The 26,560-nt window shown below is 49.3% G+C and overlaps 1 protein-coding gene across 2 annotated transcripts; it reads left to right on the top strand.

The window, feature by feature from the left end:
* Positions 1–7,278: 7,278 nt before the first annotated feature.
* On the top strand, positions 7,279–26,264 carry NUAK2 (NUAK family kinase 2). 2 transcript variants are annotated; one of them, XM_079107533.1, is made up of 7 exons: positions 7,279–7,662; positions 17,146–17,266; positions 20,294–20,445; positions 20,784–20,849; positions 22,681–22,800; positions 23,362–23,494; positions 24,105–26,264. In XM_079107533.1, the coding sequence occupies exons 1-7, from the start codon at positions 7,417–7,419 to the stop codon at positions 25,160–25,162; spliced, it is 1,896 nt and encodes a 631-aa protein (XP_078963659.1). In that variant the 5' UTR covers positions 7,279–7,416; the 3' UTR covers positions 25,163–26,264. The 2 variants fall into 2 exon arrangements, with proteins under 2 accessions (XP_078963659.1, XP_078963660.1); XM_079107534.1 differs by lacking the exon at positions 7,279–7,662 and adding an exon at positions 9,165–10,821.
* The last annotated feature ends 296 nt before the right edge of the window (positions 26,265–26,560 follow it).

A 26,560-nucleotide genomic window follows, 5' to 3' on the forward strand; every position in this document is an offset into this window, starting at 1 on the left:
TTCCCGTTTGTAGAATGGGGCTGAATGGGCGCTGCCCTTCCTTCTTGGTCTACTCCACTCAGACTTCCGCTTCCTGGATGGAAAGTGGCCTCCTCACCTTCTGCTTCTCTCACTCACACAGTCATCTTGATCCTCCTGGCCTCACACAAGGTGACCTTCAGCAGCCTCCTTATTGTGGTCCCCCTGGATTCCCTCTGCCCTTTCAGAACCCTTTCTCATCTATAGATCTGATACATCCTTATAAGATTGAGACATCCTTCCTCAGCTTCCCTTGACCCTGCCGGTGATTCACAGCCTCGACTTGGCCTCTAAGCTCTTCACCTTCCCAGCCTCCCCTTCACACTCTGTTGTGTTTCCTGAGTGCACCTGGCCCCTCCTCGACACTCTCCCTGTGTGGCCTGTCCCCTAAGCACACAAATACCCCCTCCATTGTATACCTGGCGAATAGGAGCCACTGTCTCCCCAGCCCCCCTCCCCCCAGACACACAGCCTTTGAGGTGCTCCCCAGGAGTACTAAGCCTCGAGACCCAGAGCAACACAGAGCCTGGTGGGCAGCACTGAGTGCACAGCAGTCTCCTAAGTTGAATGAAAGTCAGAAATCAAAGACCCTGGAGACAGTGCCAGCTGTGACAAGAATCTTTACAATGCCCCCTTTGCCTCTAAGTCCCTCTTCAGCCTGTGGCTAATGCAAGGAACAGGATCCAGGAAATAAGCAGTATTTCAAATGCCCCCATTTAGGGGATGGGATTTCCTCTTCCCTTTCCCATGGACTCCAAGGGGAGTGACAGGTCAGAATTGGGCTTTTTATGAGCCGTGGATAACAACCAATTGAGTAAGCCAGGCTTGTAATCCCAGCCCTCAGCAGCAGATCATGCAGGTGTCATTCAGGGCCAAGAGAAATGCCGGCTCCCTCCTTCCCTTACCAAGGGCCAGGAGTTGGCGACCTGGTTAAAAAATGTTCTTTGCTTGGGGTTTACATTCCAGGATCAGCCTGGAAGGCCAAGGGCTTCAGTTGCCAGCGAGAGCCAGGCACGGGGCAGGGAGGCAGCACTGAGCAGGCCTTCTTCCCTCCTCCCTTCTGGGCACACCTCCCCTGCCCTGTCCTGCCCTGCCTGGGCCTTCCTGAAGGGAGGCAAGGCCAGCAGGAAAAAGACACCCGCTCTTCATGAGGAGCAGCATTTACATTTACATAGAGCGAGAAGCAACCAGGTTCTAAGCCATACTAGCCTCTGCCATAAATCCCTCCGTCTCCAAATGCCTTTGATCAATGAGGAACTGAGGCTAGGGACACTGAGTCACCTGTCCCAGGTCAGCAAGTGGCACAGCTAGGTGTCAAACCCCAGGCCTGGCTTCGGTTCTTAGGGTCATTGTACTCCTGCGGTTTCTCCATCAACAACCTTGAACTATGACCTAATCCAAGCCCCAACTTCACAGGGTCAATGAAGGATCAACAAAATTGTGGAAATGGGAGTGTTGGCAACTAAACAGACAGGAGTTAATTTAATCGGTTTATGGCAATGACACCACAAGGATAATTGGTGGAAAATACATGGAGACCTGTGGGGTAAAGGGAGGAATCTTGTGAAATCTTTGAGCCCAATCATAAGCATAGACCCCCACCCTACGTTTCCCAGTGCCTCAGCAATGGAAGTCACACAACCTCAGAGATCAGAAGGACACAGGAAAAGGGTTCTGTGTGTGTGTGGGGGGGGGGGGGGTTGTACCCACTTAACCACTGAGCCACATCCCCGGGTCTTTTTATATTTTATTTTGAGACAGGGTCTTACTAAGTTGCTTAGGGTCTCTTTAAGTTGCTGAGGCTGACTTTGAACTTGCAATCCTCCGGACTCAGCCTCCCCAGCTGCTAGAACTACAAGCGTGCACCACTGCACCCAGCTGAGTTAGAGTTTCAGTGACTACTTGCTGGTTTAGGACTGTCCTCATTCTTGGGTCAGATCAGCTGAAGCTCAGGCATCTGATAAACCCCTTACTGTTGAACACACACACAGGTCTCTGGCAGAATCCAGGGAGGGAACTTGGGAAGAACTGAGCCCAGCAAAGCCCCATGTAGACTGCTAGGAAACCATCTGTCTGACAACTTGACATCTCATTCTATCCCACAGCAAACCCCACAAGGGACTCATGAAACATTTCAGATGAGTAAACTACAACACCGAGCAGTTGAGTCTATTGAAGATTCCAGACAAACCAGGAATCCTCTCCGAGCATGGTGGCAAAGAGCTCCATTTCTGGAATAACTTGCCAGCTTTGTGACTCTGCAGGGGCAGGTAGTTGATTTCTCTGTGACTCAGGTTCCTCCTCTGTGCAATGGGGATAATCATGTGTTAGTACCTGCTTCACAGAGTCATCGTGGTGAGGACTGAATTCATAAATACAGGTGAGCTAAGGAAAGTGACTGGCTCACCATGCCAGTTATATGAAAATGTATCATTCTTTTTCATAGAGTTGCAGAGAGATGAGATGGAGTCATAGCTGATCAATGACAGAGCAGAGCTTACAGCCCAGGTCTAGACTCCTGAGCCAAAAAATCATGTCAACCCCTGGGTGGGAGAGGAGTGGAGTTCTCCAATACCCAAGTTCCATGTGGGCAAAAGAAGAGTGACTGAGGTTTCTGACTTGTCCCTGTTTAGATATGGCAGATTAAAATGGAACCCAGAGTTCATTTACCCAAAGTTCTTTTCATCAATAAGCAACCGCAGCCAAAAGAAAATCCTGACCGTGGCCTCTTCATGGGATGGGGGCAGAAACAGAGCTTGATCCTAGTGCTCTTGGTCCCTGTCCCTCTGTGTGTGCCATCCCCACCTCTTCAGGGCAGAAAGAGGGATAGCTCTCTGATGGGCTTCTTTCATTCCATCCTCTCCCAGCCCTGACCTGGGAATGGCATTCAATTCCCCATTGTCACTGAGACTTCGAGGACCATTTTTGGTATTGGCTGCACAAAATTCTCCAAACTCCTAGCAAAACTCACTAGAAGTTAGATTGTTCATTACTCACTGGTTCCATCTTGTATTTCCAGAACCAATTTGGCACCATAAGACAATACATAGGAACACAAGATGTGATATTGCACTGACATGGTTTACCTCCTGGCTCTGTTACTTTCCAGCTTGGTAGATGTGACAATATATCTAAGATGCTTAGAATCATATATATGATATAATTATATATAATTATACTATTATTGCATTTGCTTAGTACATATTTGAATGAATGAACAAGCTCATCAAATTGCCTAAGCAAACTACCTGTGTAGTGACAGCTTTGGGCATCCCATGAAACTTGCTAGACTTAGTTTGGTCAGAAGAGGGCAGCTTTGAACCAGACATCTCAATTTACCAAAAGCTACCTGGAATTACAGACCTCTTTGAATTTATACCTCCTTGTCTTGGAAGGCCAGTTTTAACAGGTAGGTTCCTATCCAGGCAGTTCCAAGAGCCCCTGAGGATGATCAACATCTTGCAGGCCACGTTGTCTACCACAGAGGTGGTGATGGTTGACTGAGGGCTGTAATATCCTCCAGTTCTGGGGAAAGGTAATTTGATGATGGTGAGATCTCAGGCTGAAAGATCTCAAGCTCTCCAGCCCGTTCTTTTCCCGGAGAAAAGGGGAGAGAAGAGAGGACATCTTACTAAGATAATTCCAAAGGAGAGGTCCTGGAGACCCCCTACAGCCATTGCATACAGAGCATGCTCTTTGTCAGCCCTCCCCTTCTCCCCCAACCCCCACCTTCCCACTTCATCCTGGAAGGCTAATTCAAATCCCACCTACCCTTCAGGGTCCATTGGGCCTCCTATGAACTCCTGGTCATTTGTACCTCTTTTAAGGGTCCTCCCACTTTCTCCCTGGGATTATATGGTTAAATTGTATATTTACCTTATTATTTCTCTTATTAAGCTGTAAACTTACTGGAAGCAGGAAACACATTCTTAATCATGCCTCAAGATTCATCTTAGGTGTGTTTGACACCTGCCTCACCTGCCCCCACCTCGCCTCACCCTGGCATGTCCTTGAGTTCCTGCCTACACTCTGCACCCAGCAGGACACATCGTAGCAATTTTCACTCTGAGCTGCTTTCAGGTCCCCTTTTACTACCCTGGGCCACTCCCCCAACACACATACACACATAGCACACACATACAAATTGCAAAGAGTGTAAGGACAACACAGAGGCTTGTTCCTGATTATCTTCCCAGTGTGCACGTGGTAGGCCCAATTAGACAGACAGGATTCAGAGGGGCTCAGCTCGGCCCAGACATCCCAGCACATGATGCAGGAATTTCCGGAAAGAATTGCCAATAGCCATCCTGGTCTGGCACTCTCACTCTGCCACCAAGCAGGTCTCCCCATAAGGAATGTGAGAGCCAAATTCCAGCAGCTTGGATCATTTTCGAGTTGTGTGCCTTTCCGGATCTGCATCTATTTGTTTGCTCCTCTTGCTACCTGCTGTGAACAGTCTGCAGCCAAGACTTTTCATTAAAGCCCAGTCTATCACCTCCTGTGGGCCACCAAGTGCACCTGGCTTGAGCAAGGGCAATCTCTTTTCTCTGGGGTCTTTGGTCATCTGTGGTTTGCCCCTGAATAGGGATTCAGATTGTAATCAAGGAAACTGAAGGAGGGGTGGGGAGGGTTGGAGAGGTAACAAGTGATGTGTCCCCTCTGTTAACACCAATTTAGTTGGTAACAGAAGGAGATCAGCCATATGTAGGTACTTTCACTTTAATCTTTGAAGTCCATTGCTCATCCATTCCTTTGGTCCATAAGCATCTATTTAGTGCCTTTTATATGCCCAGCCATGCATGAGATGTTGGGATACCTGGAAACATTCATAAGAGTCTACATTAAATGTGAAAGGCAATCTTGAGTTATCTGCATGATTCTTTATTTTCCTTATGAGGAAGAAAAAAAATTTTAATAAGGAAATGTTGGTGCAGTTGGCTAACTGCCACATGTCCTTCAGATCTCTACTTTAAAAGACCTGTTTTCAGGAAGTACCTCCTGTCTAGCCTCTTCCTGGTCTGGGCCAGGGACTCCCTCCTGTTATACATCCCAAGGTCATTCTGCTCTTCCCCCATCATGGACACATCTTCCTCTGTAAAGGATGTGCTTATCTCCAAAGGAAGAAGCTGTACCTGTCACCATTGTATCCCAGGTCAGCACCTCGTGGGCCCAGTGTTTGCAGAAGGAGTGAAGTGAGTGGTAGGTCATAGAAACTGGCTCCTGTCAGTCAGAACTAGGACCCAAGTCTCCCAGCCCTCAGCCCTGTGCTTGCTCTTACATTACCCATGGTTGCTCTTGGGAGTCTTAATATGTCCAGATGGATCCCCAGGAAAGCACACTGATCTCAGTGGGGAAAGGAAACAGCAGGCTAGAGAAACTCCCAGGACTCATTCTATTTCCACAGATAATCCAAAGCAAACCAGGTGCTAAGAGAGGGAAGGTGCCAAGTCAGCTACCACCTCCTGTGACTTTAGGTTTAGGGGAAGGAGGTTGTTTTCTGGCATAGGGTGGATTTATCCAGTCACAGAGGGAGGCAATGTTCCAGAGGAAGGAACAGAGACAACCATAACTTGCACTAAAAAAGGTCAGTAAAAGCAAGAAAATGGGTAGACAGTAAATACAAACTTTAGCAACTGGGGATCTAGTTCTTCTTTATCCTTGGATGCCCTGAGTACATAGCTGGAGACAAGACCTCCTGGAGAAGATGCCCAGCGTGGAATCCAGTCAAGGTTCTGTCTGCTTGCAGGGAATGGGATCAAGGCCTCTTGGTCTCCTTTCTTTTCCCACAGACCAGGGTTGGAATCCCATTTCTGCTGCTTTCTCACCAACTGTGTCACCTTTGACATAATAATACTCATCTTACAGAACTGGGTTATCAAGAAGGCTTAGGGGAAATGTTCCCTTATTCCTCACTTATAGAGAGGAGGAAAGCCTGTGGATGTTCCCATTTCACTTTAAATACAGATGTGGGGGCTGGGGTTGTAGCTTGGTGGTAGAGTGATTGCCTGGCATGAATGAGGGCCTGGGTTCAATGCCCAGCATTGGGAGAGGAGAAGAAAGAAAGAAAGAAAGAAAGAAAGAAAGAAAGAAAGAAAGAAAGAAAGAAAGAAAGAAAGAAAGAAAGAAAGAAAGAAAGAAAGAAAGAAAGAAAGAAAGAAAGAAAGAAAGAAAGAAAGAAAAAAAGAAAGGAAGGAAGGAAGGAAGGAAGGAAGGAAGGAAGGAAGGAAGGAAGGAAGGAAGGAAGAGAGAGAGAGATAAACGGGAATGCTGGACTTAGCTAGCCCTCTAGGTCTCAAAAAACCAAGCAAACCTCATGACCAGTCCTCCTGATTCTAAAATCACAGAAAAGAAATGAGCCAGGCTTGGTGGTGCACACCTGTAATCCCAGTGTGGCTTGGGAGGCTGAGCAGGAGAATCACAGTTCAAATCCAGCCTCAACAACTTAGTGAGGTCCTGAGCAACTTAGCAAGACTCTGTCTCAAAATAAAATATAAAAAGGGCTGGGGATGTGGCCCCTGGTACCAAAAGAAAGAAGAAAGAAAATCTTGAATGAGACTTAGGGATACAGGTTAAATAAGAGTGTAATATATTTTTCATGAATGAGTGTTTCCCTTTTGGTTCTCTCCACCTCCTACTAACACTCCATAAATTTCACCACATCTTGAGAGATCCATTCAACACTACAAGTTCGCTTTGATGAAGGGGTAAAAACCTTCCAGGAGCGCTGGATTCCAAGATCTAATTAAGGCTGAGAAGCCCTCCACCAGTCCAACCACTTGGCTGAAGTCCACCACCTTTCCAACCCATCCCCCTTTCTCCTTTTGGACTTAAGTGGTCAAGTGACTTTGGCTTGGGAGAAGAAAATTGCTCAGGATGGAGAAATACTTTTGTGATCTCTAGCGCCCTCAGATTGCCCCCTTGCCAACTGAGAACACAGCACAATAGAACGGGTGGCTCTAACCAAAACCAAGCGCCACTCAGAGGCAAGGGCCATTTCGAGGGTCCTCAAAGTAGAGTTCCAGATTTCAGTAGTACCAACTTGTCAGGCAGCCTCCATAGGCATTCCCCAGTTCCCACTCCTGTACCTCAGGGCCCAGGTGGGCGGGGCTCCACTGACACCTTTCCTGGCCACGCAGAGAAGGCGGTATCGGGGGCCTGGGCGAGCCAATGGGGAAGGCTCTGGTCACGCGCCGTCGGCAAGCAGACCAATGGACTCTGGGGGGCGTGGCCAGAGCCTCTGGCTTTGAGCGTTTATAATAACTTGGAATGCGGCGCTTTAGAGCGCGCTCGGCTGCGGCTGTGACTTCGCTTTCCGAGTGCGGGACATGTACCCGAGAACCTAGCTGTCCCGCATAACCAGACGATTGACTCTCCACCCTCTCTCACCTCTTGCCCGCCATGGAGTCGTTGGCCTTCCCTCGGCGCCCGGGCCCGGTTTCCTTTGCCACCGCCACCCTGGCGGCGGAGCTCGCCCGGCCACTGGCAGACGGGCTCATCAAGTCCCCCAAGCCCCTGATGAAGAAGCAGGCGGTGAAGCGGCATCACCACAAGCACAACCTGCGGCACCGCTACGAGTTCCTGGAGACCCTAGGCAAAGGCACCTACGGGAAGGTGAAAAAGGCGCGAGAGAGCTCAGGGCGCCTGGTAAGTGTCTCTCGCTGCGCTGGCCATTTGGGCAGGCAGGCGGACGGGCTTGGGGCTGGGCCGCCGGCTGGGAGTGGAGGATTGGAGTCTGGGGCTGGTGTATTGATCGGTGGCGTTGCCAGCATGCAGTCTTCATATGCCGACGTTTGTAGATGTCTGTCCATGATTGTAGGGACTATGTTTGTGGACCTGAGAACCCCAGCAACACTAGCCGGCATGTCCTTAGAGAAGATAGGACTTAAGTTAAATTTTGCTTGAAACAGGCTACTCAACAGAGTGGAATGGAAAGAGGAAGTAGAAGGCACCTGATCTTAGCAGGGGTTTGATAAGTAGGTGTGTGGTTGAGGTGATCATTTAAGTGTGGAGATTATCCACTTTATCCACTTTGGCAGTCTGGAGATTTGCACAGATTGGGATTGATACTTAGGTCCTTTCAAGCTCTGCGATTCAGTCAAAATTTAATTATGATGAGTTTTTTGATGTTGGGAATTATAACACCAGACTCTGGTGCAAGTTCATTGTGCCCCAAGAAGATAGCTTTGGGTTTGGGGCATTTTCAGGAACTCCTACTGTTGATTTGGACTGTGGGTTGGTAGTCATAGTAATTTGTGACCTTGAGCAATTTCCTTCATCTCTCTGTATTCTGTTTCCCCTTCTGCAAAAATGGAGAGAACAGGGTTCCTCACAAACTGTTAGGAAGATTGAATAAGATAACGAATGATAAATTGTTTCTAATGCACAGAACTTACAGTGAGAACTGATAGTTGTATCCAGAAAGGCCAACCCTGTCAGGATGGCAAATCTGCCCAACGTTAGCTAATAGTGGTTCTCAAACTTGAGTTTAGCATGCATGGGAATCAGTTGGGGTGCTTGTTTAAAATACTTATTCTCTACTTCCATATCCAGAAAAATTCCTCATGATGGTCTATAATTTGTATTTTAATAAGCCATTCAGAGCACATGGTTTAGGGATTATGGTTTGCTGAATTCAGTTGGGTGCTGCTTGTGAGTTGTGTGTGTGTTTAAGTGTGGCCATGTTTTGCCCTATTGGCTATGATTGTGTTTGCTTTTGCAGCCGGTAGCCGGTTTGAAATTCAAGAAGTCGTTTCATTGGTGAAGGAGAGTAGATGTTGAGGAAAGGAGTGGATTATGGCCCCATCAATAGGACCGAGTATGTTTTTCCTGCTAACGCCTGGCACAGTCCCTGGTTGCCTGCTGCCAGGTTACAGCTATTGGGCAATCATGTACTTTCTGGCTTTCCTTTTCTTTCTCTTTCTATAAAGAATGAGGGCCTGGTGCAGCTCCAGGCTTGAGACTGCTGGGCCCAGGCTTTGTCAGGGGCTTAGCTGAAAAACAGTTGCTCGTGGCTTGTGCCCCATGCCTCTTATTGGGAGGTAGACTGAGTGTCAGGTGGGGGGAGGCCCAGAAATTGGGAAACTGAGATCGAGTTTGAGATCCCACCAGGCTTTTGACTGGAATCACCGTGGGTGCGTGCATGTGTGTGTGTGTGTGAGAGAGAGACAGAGACTCACACAGAGAGATCTCATTTGATTTCAGAGTGAGATAAAGGAGTTTTCAGTTTTCAAACCTCAGAAGTTCCAGGCAGGGATTCCAGCTCTTAGTACATCAGCACAGAGAATTCAGAAGAAACTCCTCGGCCTCATGCCTCTTTCTGTATATAGGGAGACAAGATTGGTAGCTGAGACCTGTTCTGAACCTCCCTGATCCGTAGACCACCCAGGACTACTGCTGGGAGCTTGCTCAGGATCCCCCTCTTTCTTGGAGAGCAGCTTTCTCCTATGCCAGTGATTTCTCAATTCTGGAGCATCGCCCTCTTCCCCACCCACCCATCCCTTGCACTTAGACTCTGGGAAAGAGACCTGATACCTCAGGATTCGGTAGTGGGGAAGAAGGGCATGGAGCTGCCCTAAACCTTCCCCCACATGAACTGAGATTGTTGACAGGGCCTAGATTCAGAGAAAAGCCTGCAGGCAGCTCTATCCCTAATTTTTCTCCACCATTCTAGCACACTTTCCATTCCCAACCTGCCTAGGTGAAATTAGTGGGGGGCCAGATGGGATTGTTTAGAGGGAGCGGCAGGTGGGTGGGACTAATGACGGCTCTAGAGGGCATCAGAGGAAAAACAAATATTTACCCTGAATCTTGGACACATTCCTGGTATCCAAATGACATTTCCTCCTGTAAGTCTCCTAGGTCCCCTGACCATTCCTTCCCCAAAAGAGAACATATGCTGGCGTCTTTGGAACAATGCAGGCCACCAAAGCCTTTGAGATGACCAGTATGGAAGTCTTACCTCCAAAGTTGCTATGAGGGGTGTCCAAATGGGTAGTGCAGTGGAATGGGGGTGCTTCTGTCTCTCTTATATATTGAATTTGCCAAGCAGACCTTCAAAATGTTTGAAAATGTAGATAATCTGATTCCTTCATTGAACCATGGGAAAGAAAGACCCAGAGAGAGAAGTGACTTCTCCTCTGACTGGCTTAGTAGAAGGCCTGCAACAGGCTCCAGGCTGGTCTACCCCAGGCCCTAGATGACCAAGTGCTGAGTCTTGGTCTGGAAGTTGGCCTTGAAATGAGCCCAGGCTTGTCTCTGTGCTTTGTCACTCCAACAGCTAGCTTTTCATGCCTTTCCCAGCACTCCAGCAGTGCTTAGGGTGGGAAGTCACTGGGAACCAACCCCCCTTCCCTTAGTTGACTATATTGAGGGATCCTGGGTGGGGAAACTGTGCTACATTCCTGGTTTTTAAACCTCATCCAGGAGGCTGCCACTCAGATCAAGGCTACAAGAGTTCATATTATGGCTACATTGCTTATCAGCTGTGTGACCTCTCTGTACCTCAGTTTCCTCATCTGTGAAGTGGAATTATAATCCGACCTCACGGGATTCTAGGATGAAATGAGATCATCTATGTAAAGTGCTTAGCACAGTCTAACACAGTGATTATTCCCGCAAGGCTGGTCCCTGCCTTTTCTTTCCTGGAAACCCCTCTCTCCTGGGACAGTCCTGCTCCAAGAAAGAGTATGTACTATGCTCTGCCTTCCTTGAGATAAACCACTGTGGTCTCTGTTTTGTTCGAAGGTGGAGTGTCTCCCTCAGCACCAGCTTCAGAAAAGGACTCTGCCTGGCCAGCTGCCAAAGGCTTGTTCAGCGTGACACTGCCTCCTGGCTCCTCCTGCACCTGCCTGCTCAGCAGCAGGGAGGGAGGCTGCAGGCAACTCTTGTTCTTGGGCCCCAGCCAAACCACACAAGAGGGCTGGGCAGGGAAGCTCCTCGCCCAGGAACCTGGCAGAGTGGGCTAGAAGGAGGCAGTGGGGTAGTGAAATACTGGCCTTAGGGGAGATGGCGCAGACTCCCTTCAGATCCCATTCCTTTTCCCTGCCTGATTCCTAGGCCAGGTTCCGCCAGGTTCTTTGGTAGGATAGTGAGCCACCCCCATTCCCTCTCTTCTGAGCTCAGGCCGGCCTAGCCCAACCTCTCCTCTGCTATCTAAATGGGTCATCCTTCAGTTCCTTGCCCGCCTCCCAGACAGCAGCTGCTCCATGAAAGGCCAGCAAGGAATCAAGCATCTTGGTTCCAACCCCAGGTGATAGCTGTGACCAGAAATGCCCAGCTTGTACCCTCTCTCCAGCACCGGGAACAGCATCTCTGAATCTTCTTCTTCCTCTTTTTTTTCCCCCCTAAGAACTTTCTACAGCCTTCTCCTGAATGCAGATTATTCGTGATCTGAGTTCATGGGAGGGAGGCAGTGTTTACCAATGGAGCCCCAGCATCCATTGTATCGGTGTATTGGTGAAGGAGCAGGCATGTTTTATATCTGTAAGTGGAATAGGAGGGCTGTCCAGCCTGGCCCACGGCAAGATGTGGGACATTCCCTTAGAATGGGAGGCAGAGCTGGCCACCTCCAAGGAACTTGTATCTTCTAAGATGTTAGCTTCCCCAGGCAACCCTCCATCTTAGATCCTGATTTTGTTTTGATGCACTGAGGAACTTTGGAAAAGGCAGTGCATCCTTCTGGACTTCACCGTTCTCTGTTTGCAAAACTGGATGAGAAGTTTGCCCCGCCACCTTTCTAACATGCAGGATTGCTCGGACAAGAAGAGCTCTGTGATGACATCAGCAGGAATGATGCTCAGGCAGGTTAACATAGCCGCACTATGGAGACCTTGCCACAGTCCTTGGTTAGTTCCTCCCTGGCCTGTTAACAGATGTCCCATTTCCAAAGCTCAGCTTGAGAGTGCTCTAGTGGAAGGGAGCTTAGAGATCCATCCAGATGTGCACATTCATGACTATCCCCCTTCTTTCCACCTGGAATGTCCTTACTGTCCCTCTCTAGCCCACCTCCCTTGGCTTAGCAAGCCTCACCTGTTCCTTGAGGTCTAAAACAGTTTTCTCCCAGGGGTGGTTTTCCTTGCTCCTCCAGACAAAAGAAACCTCTCTGTAGTGCTCCTGGAGCCCCTCCGCAGGCAGGGACCTCAGCTGCCACATTTTTCCCACTAGGCTGAAGTTGATTTAATTTTCAGTCCTCCCACAGGACTGGGGACCTTGACATAGAGACTGTCTAATGTTTTTTGGAGCAGTGGACACTAATTTTTTATCTGAATCCCCAACACCCAGCACAATATACCAGGCACATAGTAGGCATCCAGCAGCTATTAGAGATTTAGTCTTTCACTTTTTACATGACATGGACATGAAAACTAGCCAGACCAGTTAACCGGATCATCCAGTGACTTGCCTTGAGTTGAATAGTTAGACACCCAGGCTCTTGAAGCCCACTCACTGGTGAGATGTTCATGTTCATGTTGTCATCATTGGGACTGGTTTTCCTTCCCCCTCTGAATATGGTGGCCATATAATATATTATCTAAACTTGAGTGCTTTGGAGTGTAAAAGGGGCAAAATTAAGAGTTGTATCAGGATAAACCAGGACTGTCCTGGGGCACATAGCCTTCCTACCTCTGGGTGATCCAGTTAACAGCTTGATCCTTGCCTCTCATGAGCTTCTTTTTATTCTCGAACATAGTTGACCAGCTATCCTGCAGGTGAGAACAAAGGTCCCTAAAATTAGTTCTCGTAACTGAGGTTGACTCCACCCAGGCTTGAAAAGAAGGGGAGAAAATCTTATCTGCCCACTGGTCCCATCAGTCAAAGATCAGTCTGGTGACTTAACCAATAAATATTTATTATGATTTAAGTTCACTAGTAAATAATCGTTGCATGCTCTCTGTATGCCGAGCTCTGTCTAGGCTTGAGCTGGTGCGCTATCTAATTTATTCTGACAGACTGACCAGCGCATAGCTAGAGGCCTGTCCTCTGAGAAACTGGCAGTCTCACCAGGGCAGTGACATATAGCTAGCTCTTCTTGTCTGTCTCACCTGCTTGGGGACTGACAGAGGCCCGATGACATACTTGTTTCCTTCTTCCGAAGTACCTGCCAAGCTGTGATCTTCTGGGACCTAATGTGGGTAACTGGAGGGTCCTCAACCTACTCTCAGAGCCTGATCGTGGAGGAGGGTGGAACTGTTCATTGAAGATTAACAACTTCGATTTAAAGGGCTAGAGGAATGACTCAGTGATAGGCACTTGCCTCACGTGTTCAATTCCCAGCCCCAGGAAAAAAAATAATTCTGGCTAGACACAGTGGCACACGCCTGTAATCCCAGCTGCTCAGGAGCTGAGGCAGGAGGATCATAAGTTCAAAGGTAGTTTCAGCAATTTAGAGAGGTCCTACACAACTCAGAGAGACCCTGTCTCAAAATAAAATAAGGGAACATCATTACCCTAGGTACATGTATGATTGCATGAATGGTGTGACTCTACCTCATATACAGCCAGAGAAATGAAAAGTTGTGCTCCATTTGTGTACAATGAATCAGAACACATTCTACTGTCATGTATAGCTAATTATAACAAATAAAAATTAAAAATTAAAAAAATAAAATAAAATATTAGAAAGGGACTGTGTTGGGCCTAGGGTTGTAGCTCAGTGGTAGAACGCTTGCCTAGCATGTGAGAGGCACTGGGTTCGATTCTCAGCACCACATATAAATAAATGAATAAAATAAAGGTCTATCAACATTTAAAAAAAATTTTTTAAAAAGGGGGCTGTGTTGATAGAATGAATTGGATATTATTACCCATGTGCATATATGATTACACAACCAGTATGATTCTACATCATGAACCAACAGAATGAGAAGTTATACTCCATTTATGCATGATGTGTCAAAAGGCATTTTACTGTCATGTATAACTAATTAGAACAAAAATACATAAAAATTTGTAAAATGCTCCTTATCAAAGTAATAATAATTAATAATAACCAAACCCATGGGCTTTTAATATGCCTGTTATAGTTATATGGACTTTTGAAGGATTATATTTTACAGAGGCATTTCATTTATCATCTTTAATTTAAGAAATTAAAGTTCTTAAAAACTCACTTTTTTCAATCCCTGATACAAAAAAAAAAAAAAAAAAAAAAAGAATTCTGATTCAGAATTCCAGGCTTCCAGAGTTGAAAGAGATGGATCTCAGGGTTCTACTCTGTACCTCTAGTCACACAGAAACTCCTTCTAGTACCCCAAATTCCCTTTTTTTAGAACCTCACTTCTTTTAAACCTTGTTATCTTTAGCGCTCTGCCCCTAAGCCTAGGACGGTTTACCTTACTTTCATACCTTGTGTATGTACACGGTTAAACAACCCAGATAGGCATAGTCTTTGCATATGTCTGCATCTTAAGCTCTCAAATATTTCCATCCAGATAGTGATTTGTGTCTACATGTGATTGTTTTTACTATTTATATATTTTTGTGGGCTTCTGTTTCTGAAGAGTTCACTGCACTTTACCCATTAATAATTTTAGAGACAAAGGCTTAGAAACAAACTAGCCCATAAAATCTTTCCCGAAGGGAGAGAAAAGAGGTGTGGAAAGAGACTGTGTGGGAATGATAAATTCTGAGTCCAATTCAAGAGAGGTGCCTCCTATCCCCAGCCCCCTGCCCAATTTCCAAGCCCAGGGAGTTTTCTGTGAGTTCACTGGGGAGAGATGGGGGGTTGGAGCAGAGGGGGGCTGCCCTACCCCTGCAGCTGCATCGTGGGCCTCTCTAGCATCTTGGGGAGGAGACTCCATGGTGACCATCCATCCTGCCTGCCATTGTCCTCCCTTGCCCTGCTCAGGGAGGGCCCTCGAGCTGGGCCTCTCCTCTTTCACTGATGCAGCTTCAGGGAGGAGTGGGGTGAAGGGCACGCCATCCCTGGCCGTTGCTGGGGTGACCGGGCCCTGGGCTTTGTGAGCAGCTCCTCTTACTGGATTAGGGCCGTTCCGCATTCTTGTCTGATGGGGGGGACACAGGCCGACAGGGCCTACTGTCCCTGTAAGCGAAAGCCATTGTCTGCCACCAGAGCCTGTGAAAGGGGGATTAGAGGCCCCTCCCCTCCAGCAAGGGTTTCCTTTTTTCTGTCTCCTTTTGAATCTTGAGGGGAGGCAAACCCCCCTGGGAAACTGAATGAGGAGCCCTTTACCTCAGTCTGCACCTTCAGATCTCTCCTAACCTCCTATCGCCCATAGAGGAAGTCTCTATTTACTATTTGTGTCCTTGGACAGGACTTGCCAGGAACTGACAGCCCTGGGATACCCCATCCCACCCCGCCCTACCCCCACCCAGCCCCAGATAGAGACTTGCAGCCTCAGAGGGCCCTGTGGCATCTGGACAGCTCATTTCATAGACTCAGGGAGAAAGCCCCCCAGACAGTGAAGTTCAACCTGTTTATCTCACAGAAAAGAAAACCAAGGCTCTGAAAGGGAGTGGGAACTTCCCACAGGAACAGGGGAGAACCCTGGGTCCCCAGGCAGCATCTCTCACACACACCATGTGCTCCAACCAGCTTTCCAGTCAGTCACAATGGCCAGGGGCACATTGACCAGGAGCCTGTGCAGATTGGGATGGCACCGAGGGAGACACTGACTCCCTGGTCTCTAAGAGCTGTGCTGCAGCTGCCTCTTGGCCACTTTCTCCTCTTCTTCTCACTTCCCTCCACCCTTCCAGAACCACCACGCTAGCTGCAGGGCTTGCTCCCTGTATGGTATTTTTCACCTTTATGGACCAAGATACAAGTCCTGAAAGACTGACTGTCTGGTTGTTTGTTTACTTGTTACTAGGGAGGGGACATTCCTTACCTAAAGAGACTGGTGTTTGGAGGTTTTTTCTTTTTTATTATTGTGATAAAATATACATGATATAAAATTTGATATTTTTTACCATTTTATTTAATTTATTTTATTTTTTGGTAGTGGGGATTGAACCCAGGGGCACTTAACAACTGAGCCACATCCCTAGCCCTTTTTATTTTTTATTTTGAGACAGGGTCTTGCTCATTTGCTTAGGATCTCCCCAAGTTGCTGAGGCTGGCCTCAAACTTGCAATCCCGCTACCTCAGCCTTCTGAGTAGCTGGGATTACAGGCCAGCTTTCCGTTTAAAATGTACAATTCAATGGCATATTAAGTACATCCACAATATTATAAATCATCATCATTATCCATCTCTAAAATTTTTTCATCATCCCAAACAGAAGCGCTGTACCCATTAAATACTAATTCCCCATTCCACCCTCCACCCCCATGTCCCTGGCAACCTCTGCTCTACTTTCTGTCTTTATGTTTTCCTACTCTGAGCACTTCGCAGAAGTAGGATTATACACTACTTCTCTGTGACTGGCTTATTTTACTTTCTGCAATATTTTCAAGGTTCAGCCATGCTATAGCATGTTATAATTGCATTCCTTTTTATAGCTGGATAATATTCATTATAGGTACCACATTTTGTTTATCCATTCATCTGTTGATGAACGTTTGGGTTGTTACTACCTTTGGCTGTAGTTTGGTTGTTCATAGCAAGTTAAAGTGCTGGGGCAGAAAAAGGACTAAACCTGGAGTCAGAGAGCCAATAGTCTAACCCCACTTTGTGCTACTTAGTAACTATTTGACTTTGAGCAAGTCATTTAGCCTCTCTGTGTTCCAGTTTCTGTAAGTGGGGATGACAATGCTTTCTGGACCTATTTTCCAGGATGGTTGTGAGGGCCAATTCAGTGCTTTCTGTGTGCCAGGCACAGTTTTGGGTATCAAAGATCCAATGGTAAGCAAAAGATTCCCCTCTGGTTCAATATGGTGAATTTGCTCTGTAAATCATAAAGCATCAGGCTTAGGGATGCAGGTTTTGACCTTCCTTGCTGCATGGACCTGCATCTGCGTGCACCAGACCCAGATGAGAACCTTTTCTAGAAAAGGTACTCCCCAATCTCTCTGCCACCTACCCCGCTCCAGGGTGGCATGGTTTCCCTGGGTACACCCTGGGGCCTGTGTAACAGCTGCAGGCAGACCCCCAGGGCCACTGGAGCATCCTCAGGGATGTCTCTACCTGCCAGACCTTTCTCCTCAATCTCCTGCCTTCATGGTTCCCAGGTGGCCATCAAGTCAATCCGGAAAGACAAAATCAAAGATGAGCAAGATTTGATGCACATACGGCGGGAGATTGAGATCATGTCATCACTCAACCACCCCCACATCATCGCCATCCATGAAGGTACAGTGTGGAGCACTTGGAGCTGGGAGTCAGGGGTAGGGGTGTGCGTGTCTGTGTCTGTGTCTGTGTCTGTGTCTGTGTAGGAGGAATCAAAACTGATGATGCAAAGAAATAAAACTGGCATAGGTTTTAGGGCTGGGCAAAAGCTGGATTTGAAACCCAGCTTCATGATTTAGGGCAACTCATTTAGTCCAGTCTCAGGGCCTCAGTTCCTCACCATAAGGTGGGGTATTCCCATCTACGTTATAGGGTGCAAAGGTCTAACTGGATAATGTCAGCAAGTGTCCTGCTCAAGAGAGGGATTCAAAGAATTGCAGGTTGTTATTGCTGTTAGGTTCTCCCTGCTTGAACACTACCTACCCAGCGCAGCCAGATCCTTAGCAATCCGGGGGAGGCTGAAACATACCTAGACCTGCACCTGTCCCAGGGGTGTGGGTGCTGTTCTTCAAGCGCCTCAAGAACCAGGCCTCCTAGAGTCTGAGCTGTGCTGAATCACTCCTGCCACGGGGCTGGCTGCTACCTCTCCTCGTCTTTCTCAGCCTCCTCTCCTCTGACATCAGTGCTGCCCTCCTCCCTGCGACCCAGACAACAAGGTGACCAAGACAGGGTGATGCGGGAAAGGGAGTACCCTCCCACACACACCTGTCTGCTTAGAGCCTTTACGTAATATCAGTTAAATGGGAAACCAGGGGTCACAGCAGCAGCACGTGGGAGGAAAAGGGAACCCATGTTCCGCCCTCTGTCTGAAGATTCCCAGTGGGAAAAAATAGAAAAGTCTCCATTCTCAGGTTCATAGGAAGACATGGCCCTGTGGCCTAAGCCTCTTCCATGAAGAGTCCAGGCAAGTGGTTGAGAGGGCTAATTGTATCTCTGTGTACTTCCCTGAGGGAAGAGTGGGCAGACGACAAAGCATTGGTTAAGCTAGGCTGAGCTTGATGACTGGGCACTGTGTGTGTTTTGTGTATGTGTGTGCGCGTGCGCGCACGTGCGTGCGAGTGTGTTCTCCCCGCCATCCATATCTCCAGCTGGTTCTGGGAACTGAGCTCTGAAACTCAGGATATGGCCTCTCCTGCATCTGCAGATGCAGCAGACACAGGGGCATCACAGTTGCTGTGTGTCAGAACAGCTCCTCCAGATTCCTATTCATCCCCACCCAGCTACAGGCTTCAGGGTTGGAAGAAAAGCTCCAGTTTGGGAACCTGACCTCTAACCTAGCTACTCTCTGCTCTCCAAAAAGTGCTCTGGCTGGCTTTTTTTTTTGGTACCAGGTATTGAACCCAGGGGCACTTAACCACTGAGCCACATCCTCTTTTTATTTTATATTTTGAGATAGGGTCTTGCTAAGTTGCTTAGGGCCCACTAAGTTGCTAAGGCTGGCTTTGAACTCACAATCCTCCTGCCTCAGCCTCCTGAGCTTCTAGGATTACAGATGTATGCCGTCACTCCCAGCATTTAGCTGGCTCTTGATCTCCAATTTCATGGCACAACGGTTGCACCCCTGCAAAGATATGGAGAACCACAGGAGTACAGTCTCAGCCAGGTACCTTCTAGGAGGCTGAGCTACCACGTTCCCCTGAAACAAAGCATAGTGCTCCTGACTTTGTATCCAATCGCCTGGGAGCTGGGACCCCTCTTAGGAGAAGGCTCATCCCTCAGCTCCTTCTCAGAGGCTAGACAGCAATAATAGCTGCAGGGTTAGCCACGCAAGCCAAACTCATAAGACCCATTTGTGGCTGGGACTGTAGGTCAGTGGCAGAACACTAGCCTAGCATGCGTGAGGCACTGGGTTTGATCCTTAGCACCACATTAAAAAATAAATAAACAAACAAAATAAAGGCATGCTGTCTATCTACAACTACAAAAGAAAAATTTTTTTTGAAAACAGACCCATCTGGCACAAAGATGCAATGTCAGCCATGTGTATATGTAATCCTACTACTCCAAGGGTTGCAAGGTTGAGGCCAGCCTCAGCATCCCAGTGAAACCCTGACTCAAAATAAAAAATGAGAAGACTGGGGCTATGCCTCAGTGATAGAGCCTCAAGGTCAGTCACCTGTCCAAAAAAAAAGATGCCAGGACAAGGCCCAAGAGGTGGCAAGATGTTTCCTGCTGTATATACATGGAGATGGGCCAGCTGGAGTAGGCTGACTGCCAGGAAGCCAGCCAGCCAATTAATTACCACATATTTATTGATGGCTTCTCTGTATGAGGTATTATGCGTGAAAGGTTGGCCTTGATACTCTGGATGAGAAGTCAGAGGTGGTGGGAGTGACGAAGGTCTTTACTCTCCACCATATTGTAGAGTTTCATATACTTATATCCCTCTTCTGATCCTCAAGGCAGGCATTATTATTGTCATTATTTTTCAAATTTATGCATGAAAGGCTGGTGAGGTAGCTCACTTGCCCCACATGCACAAGGTCCTGGGTTCAATCCCCAGCACTGCCAAAAAAATTAATTAATTAATTAAAAATAAAAATTGTGCCTAAGGATATAAGAATAGGTACCATTTCTATAATACATGCTTGTGTGTTAGACCCTCTGCCAGTTGGCTCAGTCAGACTTGGAGCAGTCAGTGATGTTTATGTTTCTCAGTCCTGTGAGGTTGCCATTATTGTCCCACTTTTCAAATGAGGAAACTGAGGCACAATGATTTTATGACTTGTCCAGGATCACCCATCCTCCTATTTCATACTGAAGTATCCAGAAGTGCTTTGACGAGTCACAAGGTAGAAAATGTCAGGTTCTGAGCCAGTGAACTTGGCCTTTCATTCTCATCCAGCAAGGACCCTCCCTTCCTGGGGGTTTTCAGAATCCTCAAACGCCTGAACTTAGGGTGAGCCTCTCCCCTTCTTCACTTGTTGAGAGCTGAAGTCTTTCTCCTGCCCTTGCCCACAGCCCTGTACCCCCACCGCAGACACCCTGGAAGAAGGTCCCCTCTGGTTCAGGGCCAGGGAGGGATTGTGGCCCCTGGTAGGAAGCAATACACTCTGGGAGGGTCTGACATCCCCACCTTGCTCTACCCAGTGTTTGAGAACAGCAGCAAGATTGTGATTGTCATGGAATACGCCAGCCGGGGTGACCTGTATGACTACATTAGCGAGCGGCAGCGGCTGAGTGAGCGGGACGCTCGGCATTTCTTCCGGCAGATTGTGTCTGCCGTGCACTACTGCCACCAGGTGAGCACCCCCCTGCCCTGGCCATGCCCCAACGGGGTGGTCCCCAGGGCTTTGGATCTTGATGGACCAGAGAGATCCATGGCATGTCCAAGATCACACAGGTTAAACAGCATGGATTCTGGTCTCTCAGATGAGGGAGTGTTTGTGTCTGGCTTTAAATCTCTTGGTCAGGGATGGATGGAAGGGTCTGTGATTTCTTGCACCAGATGACCATAAAAATGAGCACCCAGTTTACCTGTGCTTGGCTTCCTTTGTGTTTCCTGCATATTCCAGATTATATTCCTGTCCCTTTCCCTTCCCTGGTGACCTTGCCCTGACTCAGTTCCCTCCTCTTTCAGAATGGGATTGTCCACCGGGATCTCAAGCTGGAGAACATCCTTTTAGATGCCAATGGAAATATCAAGGTGAGCTTCACTTCTTGTTTCCAGAAGCTTCCATACCCAACCCCACCCTAATGTTTCTGCCCTATCTCCAGTCAAGTAGCTCTAAGCTCTGAGTGGGTTACTGAAGGAGTAAAGCAAAGCTCAGAATTCTCTGCTGCTATGCAGAGACCTGGGCCATTGTCTATTCTAACACCTCCATCTATGGATAGGAAACTGAGGCTTCAAGATGAGGGGTGACTTCCAGACCCAGTGCTCTTTTGATGTCGCAAAGCTGACAGGAGTCTAAATCTAGGACCAGCTTTCTCTCAACCCTGGGGCCAACAGGGACGGGGCTGGGGCCAAGTCCTCCTACCTGCGTGCCCGCACACATGCACAATTCAACCTGCTGCAAAATAAGTAGCTCTTTGGCACCTTTTCTCATCAACCAAGCACCTCAGTGCCAACTTCCTGTTTCCATTAGCTGCTGGATTCCTATGCAGCAGTAGTTAAATTTAGGTCAGTCAGCAGAAGTTCATATTGATGGGATAAATTCAGACCTCAGGACTGGAAGGGGGAGCTGGTAAATGTTGGCTGAGGCAGGGAGGCCAGCCCCATAGGCTCCAGGGAGAGTGACCCTCCTCAGTACCTCCTGGCCCAGAGCTTAGTTTCCTCCAGCCATTCCTGACCTGTGCCCAGAAGTGCCCTGGTGCCGAGTCCCTGCCCTTACCAGCCAATTCCCGGAGAAGGTGGGGCTTTCTTTGATGCTGACCAGAGGGAGGGAAGCCAGAGGCAGTAAATTCACATAATCTGGACAGGCACGAACTTTCCTATCTACACTGATCATGATCATATGCCTCATTATGGGCTTCACCTGGTAACTGTTTGATAAGAGGCCAATAAAACCATAAACAAAGGACTCGGTTTCATAAACAGCCCCTCTCCACCCTGGGCACACATGACCATCTGATGGGGGTAAAGAGGTAGGGAACAGCAGGGCACTGACCTCTGCCTCTAGCTGAGGTTATCTGGGAGAGGGTCTCTGCAGAGCGCGAGAATGGGGTTGGGCCCTCTCCAGCCTCAGGGTTGGATGGCTCAGTGAGCCTTACAGGAAGATTCTTTCTCCTGAAATAATACCACAGCCCTGATCTTTGCTCCACTCTCCCTGTTGACCTCTAGCTATCTTGAACTGACCCCAGGTTTCTGCCCAGGTGTGGGCAGAGAGACCAGCCATTGACTGGGAAGGGCAACTGAGGGTCTTGCGTGATGAATTGGTAAGGGGCCTTGCTTGCCTCGGAGAGCTGTGCAACGGTGCGAGAAGCTGGGCCTCCCTCTGCATCTGGCTGGCCCTCCTCATAGTCAGTAAGCACTCATGGAGCATCACGAGGGTCTCACTTTTGCTAGGAGCTGCGGGTAGAGACAAGGAAGTCAGCAGCGGGGTCCTCCATCTGGCTTGGTGGGAGAACTGATGAACAGGGGTTGCAAGGAGCCATTAGAAGCTGTAGGGCTTCATAGGAGAAGATCCCAAGGCCATGGAAGGCTTCCCAGGGGAGGTGTGCTTGCACAATCAGGAGGATGCCCAGGCAGGAGAAGGTGTCCCTGTCATGGAAAGGGACATATGTCATGGCATAAGGAAAGCCACCTGAGGAGCACTGAGCGTCCTGAAGCCCCCACAGACCTCTGGGGTGCTCTTTATGGACACAGGTCCTCAGGGCCTGAGCACAGTTGGCTGTGCCCAGTGTAAGGTAAGAGTCAAAGGACTCTTTCCTTTCCTGGGGCCTGGGTTTCCTCAGGGCCTGGAGAGGCACAGCTGAAAGCTGCAGAGCAGCCTAGGCCTTGGTGTGACCCATGTCCAATGCTTGACCTAATCCTGCAGATCGCTGACTTTGGCCTGTCCAACCTCTACCACCAAGGCAAGTTCCTGCAGACATTCTGTGGGAGCCCCCTCTATGCCTCACCTGAGATCGTCAACGGGAAGCCCTACATGGGCCCAGAGGTAAGTGACTCCTCCTCCACCCACCTGCCTGTCATTTACACTGCCTTTAGATCCCGAGGGATAGATGGGCTGGTGTTCTAGTTATTTCCTTTTTCAGAGCACAAAACTGAGGGCCCCAAAAGCAGGACTTGACAGGCCTCTAGCCAGACATGACAGAACTGCTGCTAGAACAGAGGTCTCCCAATTCCCAGTCTCTCTGGCCCCTCACCTTCTTTACTTCCCCGTTACCTTGTTACCCTCCAGCACCCAATCCGTCCTCCCTGGAGTGAGCTGGTATCCCTCAAGGCTGCTCCACCCTGACCCAGAAGGGACAGTCTGGCCACTGCTCCTAAGCTTGTGTCTGTCCCTCCCAGGAGCGGTGATGAACAGCACTCTCCCTATGAACCTCAGCACCCTCTGCAGTGTCCTCCCAATTCCCCTGGGTCGCAGAGGGGTCATCCTCGGATGCACTGGCCTCTGCATTCTCTAGCAAATGCCCTTTTCCTCTCTGGTATTGGAAGTGAGGCCCATGGTCCTCTGGCTAGTGGCATGTCTGCATCCTTGCTGGTTCTCCCCTCCCAGGTGGACAGCTGGTCCCTGGGTGTCCTCCTCTACATCCTGGTACATGGCACCATGCCCTTTGACGGGCAGGATCACAAGACGCTGGTGAAGCAGATCAGCAACGGGGCCTACCGGGAGCCGCCCCAGCCCTCTGGTGAGTGAGAGCTGTAGGTGTTCTCATCCAGGCCCAGGTGTGCGTCACCCAGTCCTGTTGCCGGGATTAAACAGCAGCATTAATATAAAGAGGGTCAGCATCCATCATGACCCATGGCAGATTAGGGTAACCTGTACTGTCTTTCTGCAGTATCTGAGGCCTCTGAGGGAGGAAGGGATGGTTTTTCCTTCCTTGCTTGATTATACTTGGAAAGTACTTCTTAAGGTCCAACTTAGATCCTCTTTGCTACAGTTGTCTCATTATCCTGTTGCTTTGTCCTCATCTTCAGAAATATGTCCCTTTGCATAGGGTGTAGAAGGCAAGAAGTGTCTGAGAGCCCTAGTTTACCCTTGAGCAGAAGAAAAATGCACACTAATACAAACAAGGGCTATTTAGGGGTCATGGGGGACAGGCAACTGGCAGAGCCCATCCAGGAAGCTGGCCTAGGGAGCCATCACGGCCCATGGCATGTATGGGGCCCTCGGTGGGAATATGCATATCTGACTCAGGAGTGAGCCATGTCTGACCTCAAATGGAGGCAAGCAGAGGGGGGCTATGGGGTGCCTATATCACAGCTGCCAAAATGAAGTCTTCTGTGTTTTGTCCCCAGATGCTTGTGGCCTGATCCGGTGGCTGTTAATGGTGAACCCTCTCCGCCGGGCCACCCTGGAGGATGTGGCCAGTCACTGGTGGGTCAACTGGGGCTATGCCACTCGTGTCGGGGAGCAGGAGGCTCTGCGCGAGGGTGGGCACCCCAGCAGTGACTCTGCCCGGGCCTCCATGGCCGACTGGCTCCGACGATCCTCCCGCCCCTTCCTGGAGAATGGGGCTAAAGTGTGCAGCTTCTTCAAGCAGCACGCGCCTGGTGGCAGTGCCACACCGGGCCTGGAGCGCCAGCATTCACTCAAGAAGTCCCGCAAGGAGAACGACATGGCCCAGTCTCTCCAGAGTGACCCTGCTGGTGACACTTCCCCTCGCCCTGGCAAGAGCAACCTCAAGCTGCCAAAGAGCATTCTCAAGAAGAAGGCATCAGCCTCAGAGGGGGCGAAGGAGGACCCTCAGGAGCTCAGCCCAGTTGTGGACAGCCCAGGGCACGTGGCGCCTCTGCTCCCCAGGAGGGGCATCCTCAAGAAGCCTCGGCAGCGTGAGTCTGGCTACTACTCCTCTCCAGAACCCAGTGAGTCTGGAGAGCTCTTGGATGCGGGTGATGTGTTTGTGAGTGGGGACCCTGTGGAGCAGAAGTCCCCTGAAGCCTCAGGGCTGCTCCTCCGTCGCAAGGGCATCCTCAAACTCAATGGCAAGTTCTCCCGCACAGCCTTGGAGCTTACGGCCCCCACTGCCTTTGGCTCCCTGGATGAACTGGCCTCCCCTCCACCCCCAGCCCGGGCCAGCCGCCCTTTGGGAGCTGTGAGTGAAGACAGCATCCTGTCCTCTGAGTCTTTTGACCAGCTGGACCTGCCTGAGCGACTCCCCGAACCCCCACTACGGGGCTGTGTGTCTGTGGACAACCTCATGGGACTGGAGGAGCCCCCCTCAGAGGGCCCTGGCAGCTGCCTGAGGCGCTGGCGGCAGGACCCCCTGGGCGATAGTTGCTTTTCCCTGTCAGATTGCCAGGAGGTGACACAGACCTACCGACAGTCACTGGGGGTCTGCTCAAAGCTCAGCTGAGGGTCAGTGCGCATTGCCCCAACCCCGGGCAGGCTCTAAGATACAGCTGGCTACACCCTGAGTAGGGAGCGCCTTCTCCCCTGCCTCCCAGGGCCAGCATACCAGCTCAGAAGACTGAAATGGTTTGCCAGACAGCCCTGGGGAGGGCTGGATGGGAGAAGTGGGCACAGGGAATACATCAGGAGTTCAATGTCTTCTGCCCCATTGACCCTGGAAGATAATAGAGAGGGAAGAATAGAGAAGTAGGGGGCCCTAGGGAGGCCCGTGTCGGAGTTCAGGTTGCCTGTGTCTTGTACCCACGATGGGGCTGCAGACACCTGGATAGAGTCCTTCAACAGTGTCTGTCCCTTTGTTGCCATGAAGAAGTCTGAGGTGTGGCACCTTTCATCTGCCAAGGTGGGGATGGACCATCCTCACACAAGTTTGTATCCCCCACTGACCACTGGGGGCTAGTGTGTGGCACCCCTAAAGTACCTGGGGCATCCTGGGAGTGATCTGGAGGAACCCTCCCTTATTTATCTAGGAGTAAGAGAACACAGCCTCTGTTTCCTCAAAGGTTCTCTTCCCCTTTCCATCCTCCAAACCTGGCCTGAGCCTCCCAGAGTCGCTGCTATGAATCTCAAAGACTTGAATAGGCTCAGGCTGCTGCTTGACTTCATCTCAAGGGCCCAGACTCCTCTGGACCCCACCTGGGACCTCAAAGACTGGAACTTCTGCCTCCAAGCTGCTCTGGAAGTCCAGATTATGGATGTGTCTGTTTCTCTGGACTTTCGGGACCCTAGAATGTCCTTATTTATTTTTCTGTTCTAAACTCTGTGTTTTGAAAAAAGTGACTTTTGCTGTTTTCAATAATGTGAATGCCATGTTCTGGGGAAACCCGCCATGCCATCTATATTTCCGGTACAGAGAGGTGTGTTTGCAGTGATACCCTACAGATCAGGGGAGGGGGACCTTTTGTACACCCATATGTTCTGTTGCCACATGTTCTGTTGCGTTGCGCTGTCTGGAGATGAGTCCCTTCACTCCATACCCCATGCTGTCTCGCCTCCTCTGTGGCCAGAAAAAACCACTCCATTAAAACCAGGATGGTGATTGGAAAACAGCCCCTGTTGTTCTCTTTGGGGACGTGGGGGTGGAGCACAGGTCTCCGAGCCTTCTTAATACAAATTCTCCTGGGGCTGCTAGGGGTAGAACATAGAGAAACTGCTTGACCCAAACTGATCCAAAGGGCTGGGAGTTTGACTCAGTGACCCGGAACTTGCCTAGCATGCACACTAAACACCACAAAGCAATAATATTAAAAACAAAATAACTCCCCAGGCTCTAAGCTTCCCGAATCTCCGTTACATCTGCACCAGCCCTGTTAACACGGAGTGGGAAAGCCCAGGGCTGGAGCTC

The sequence above is a fragment of the Sciurus vulgaris genome (assembly GCF_902686455.1).
Source record: "Sciurus vulgaris genome assembly, chromosome: 12".
Taxonomy (NCBI): Eukaryota; Metazoa; Chordata; class Mammalia; order Rodentia; family Sciuridae; genus Sciurus; species Sciurus vulgaris.

Coding starts and splice junctions, on each gene's coding strand:
- NUAK2 (XM_079107533.1), top strand. CDS start 7,417: ATGGAGTCGTTGGCCTTCCCTCGGCGCCCGGGCCCGGTTTCCTTTGCC. Junction 7,663..17,145: donor GAGAGAGCTCAGGGCGCCTG/GTAAGTGTCTCT, acceptor CATGGTTCCCAG/GTGGCCATCAAGTCAATCCG. Junction 22,801..23,361: donor AGCCCTACATGGGCCCAGAG/GTAAGTGACTCC, acceptor CTCCCCTCCCAG/GTGGACAGCTGGTCCCTGGG.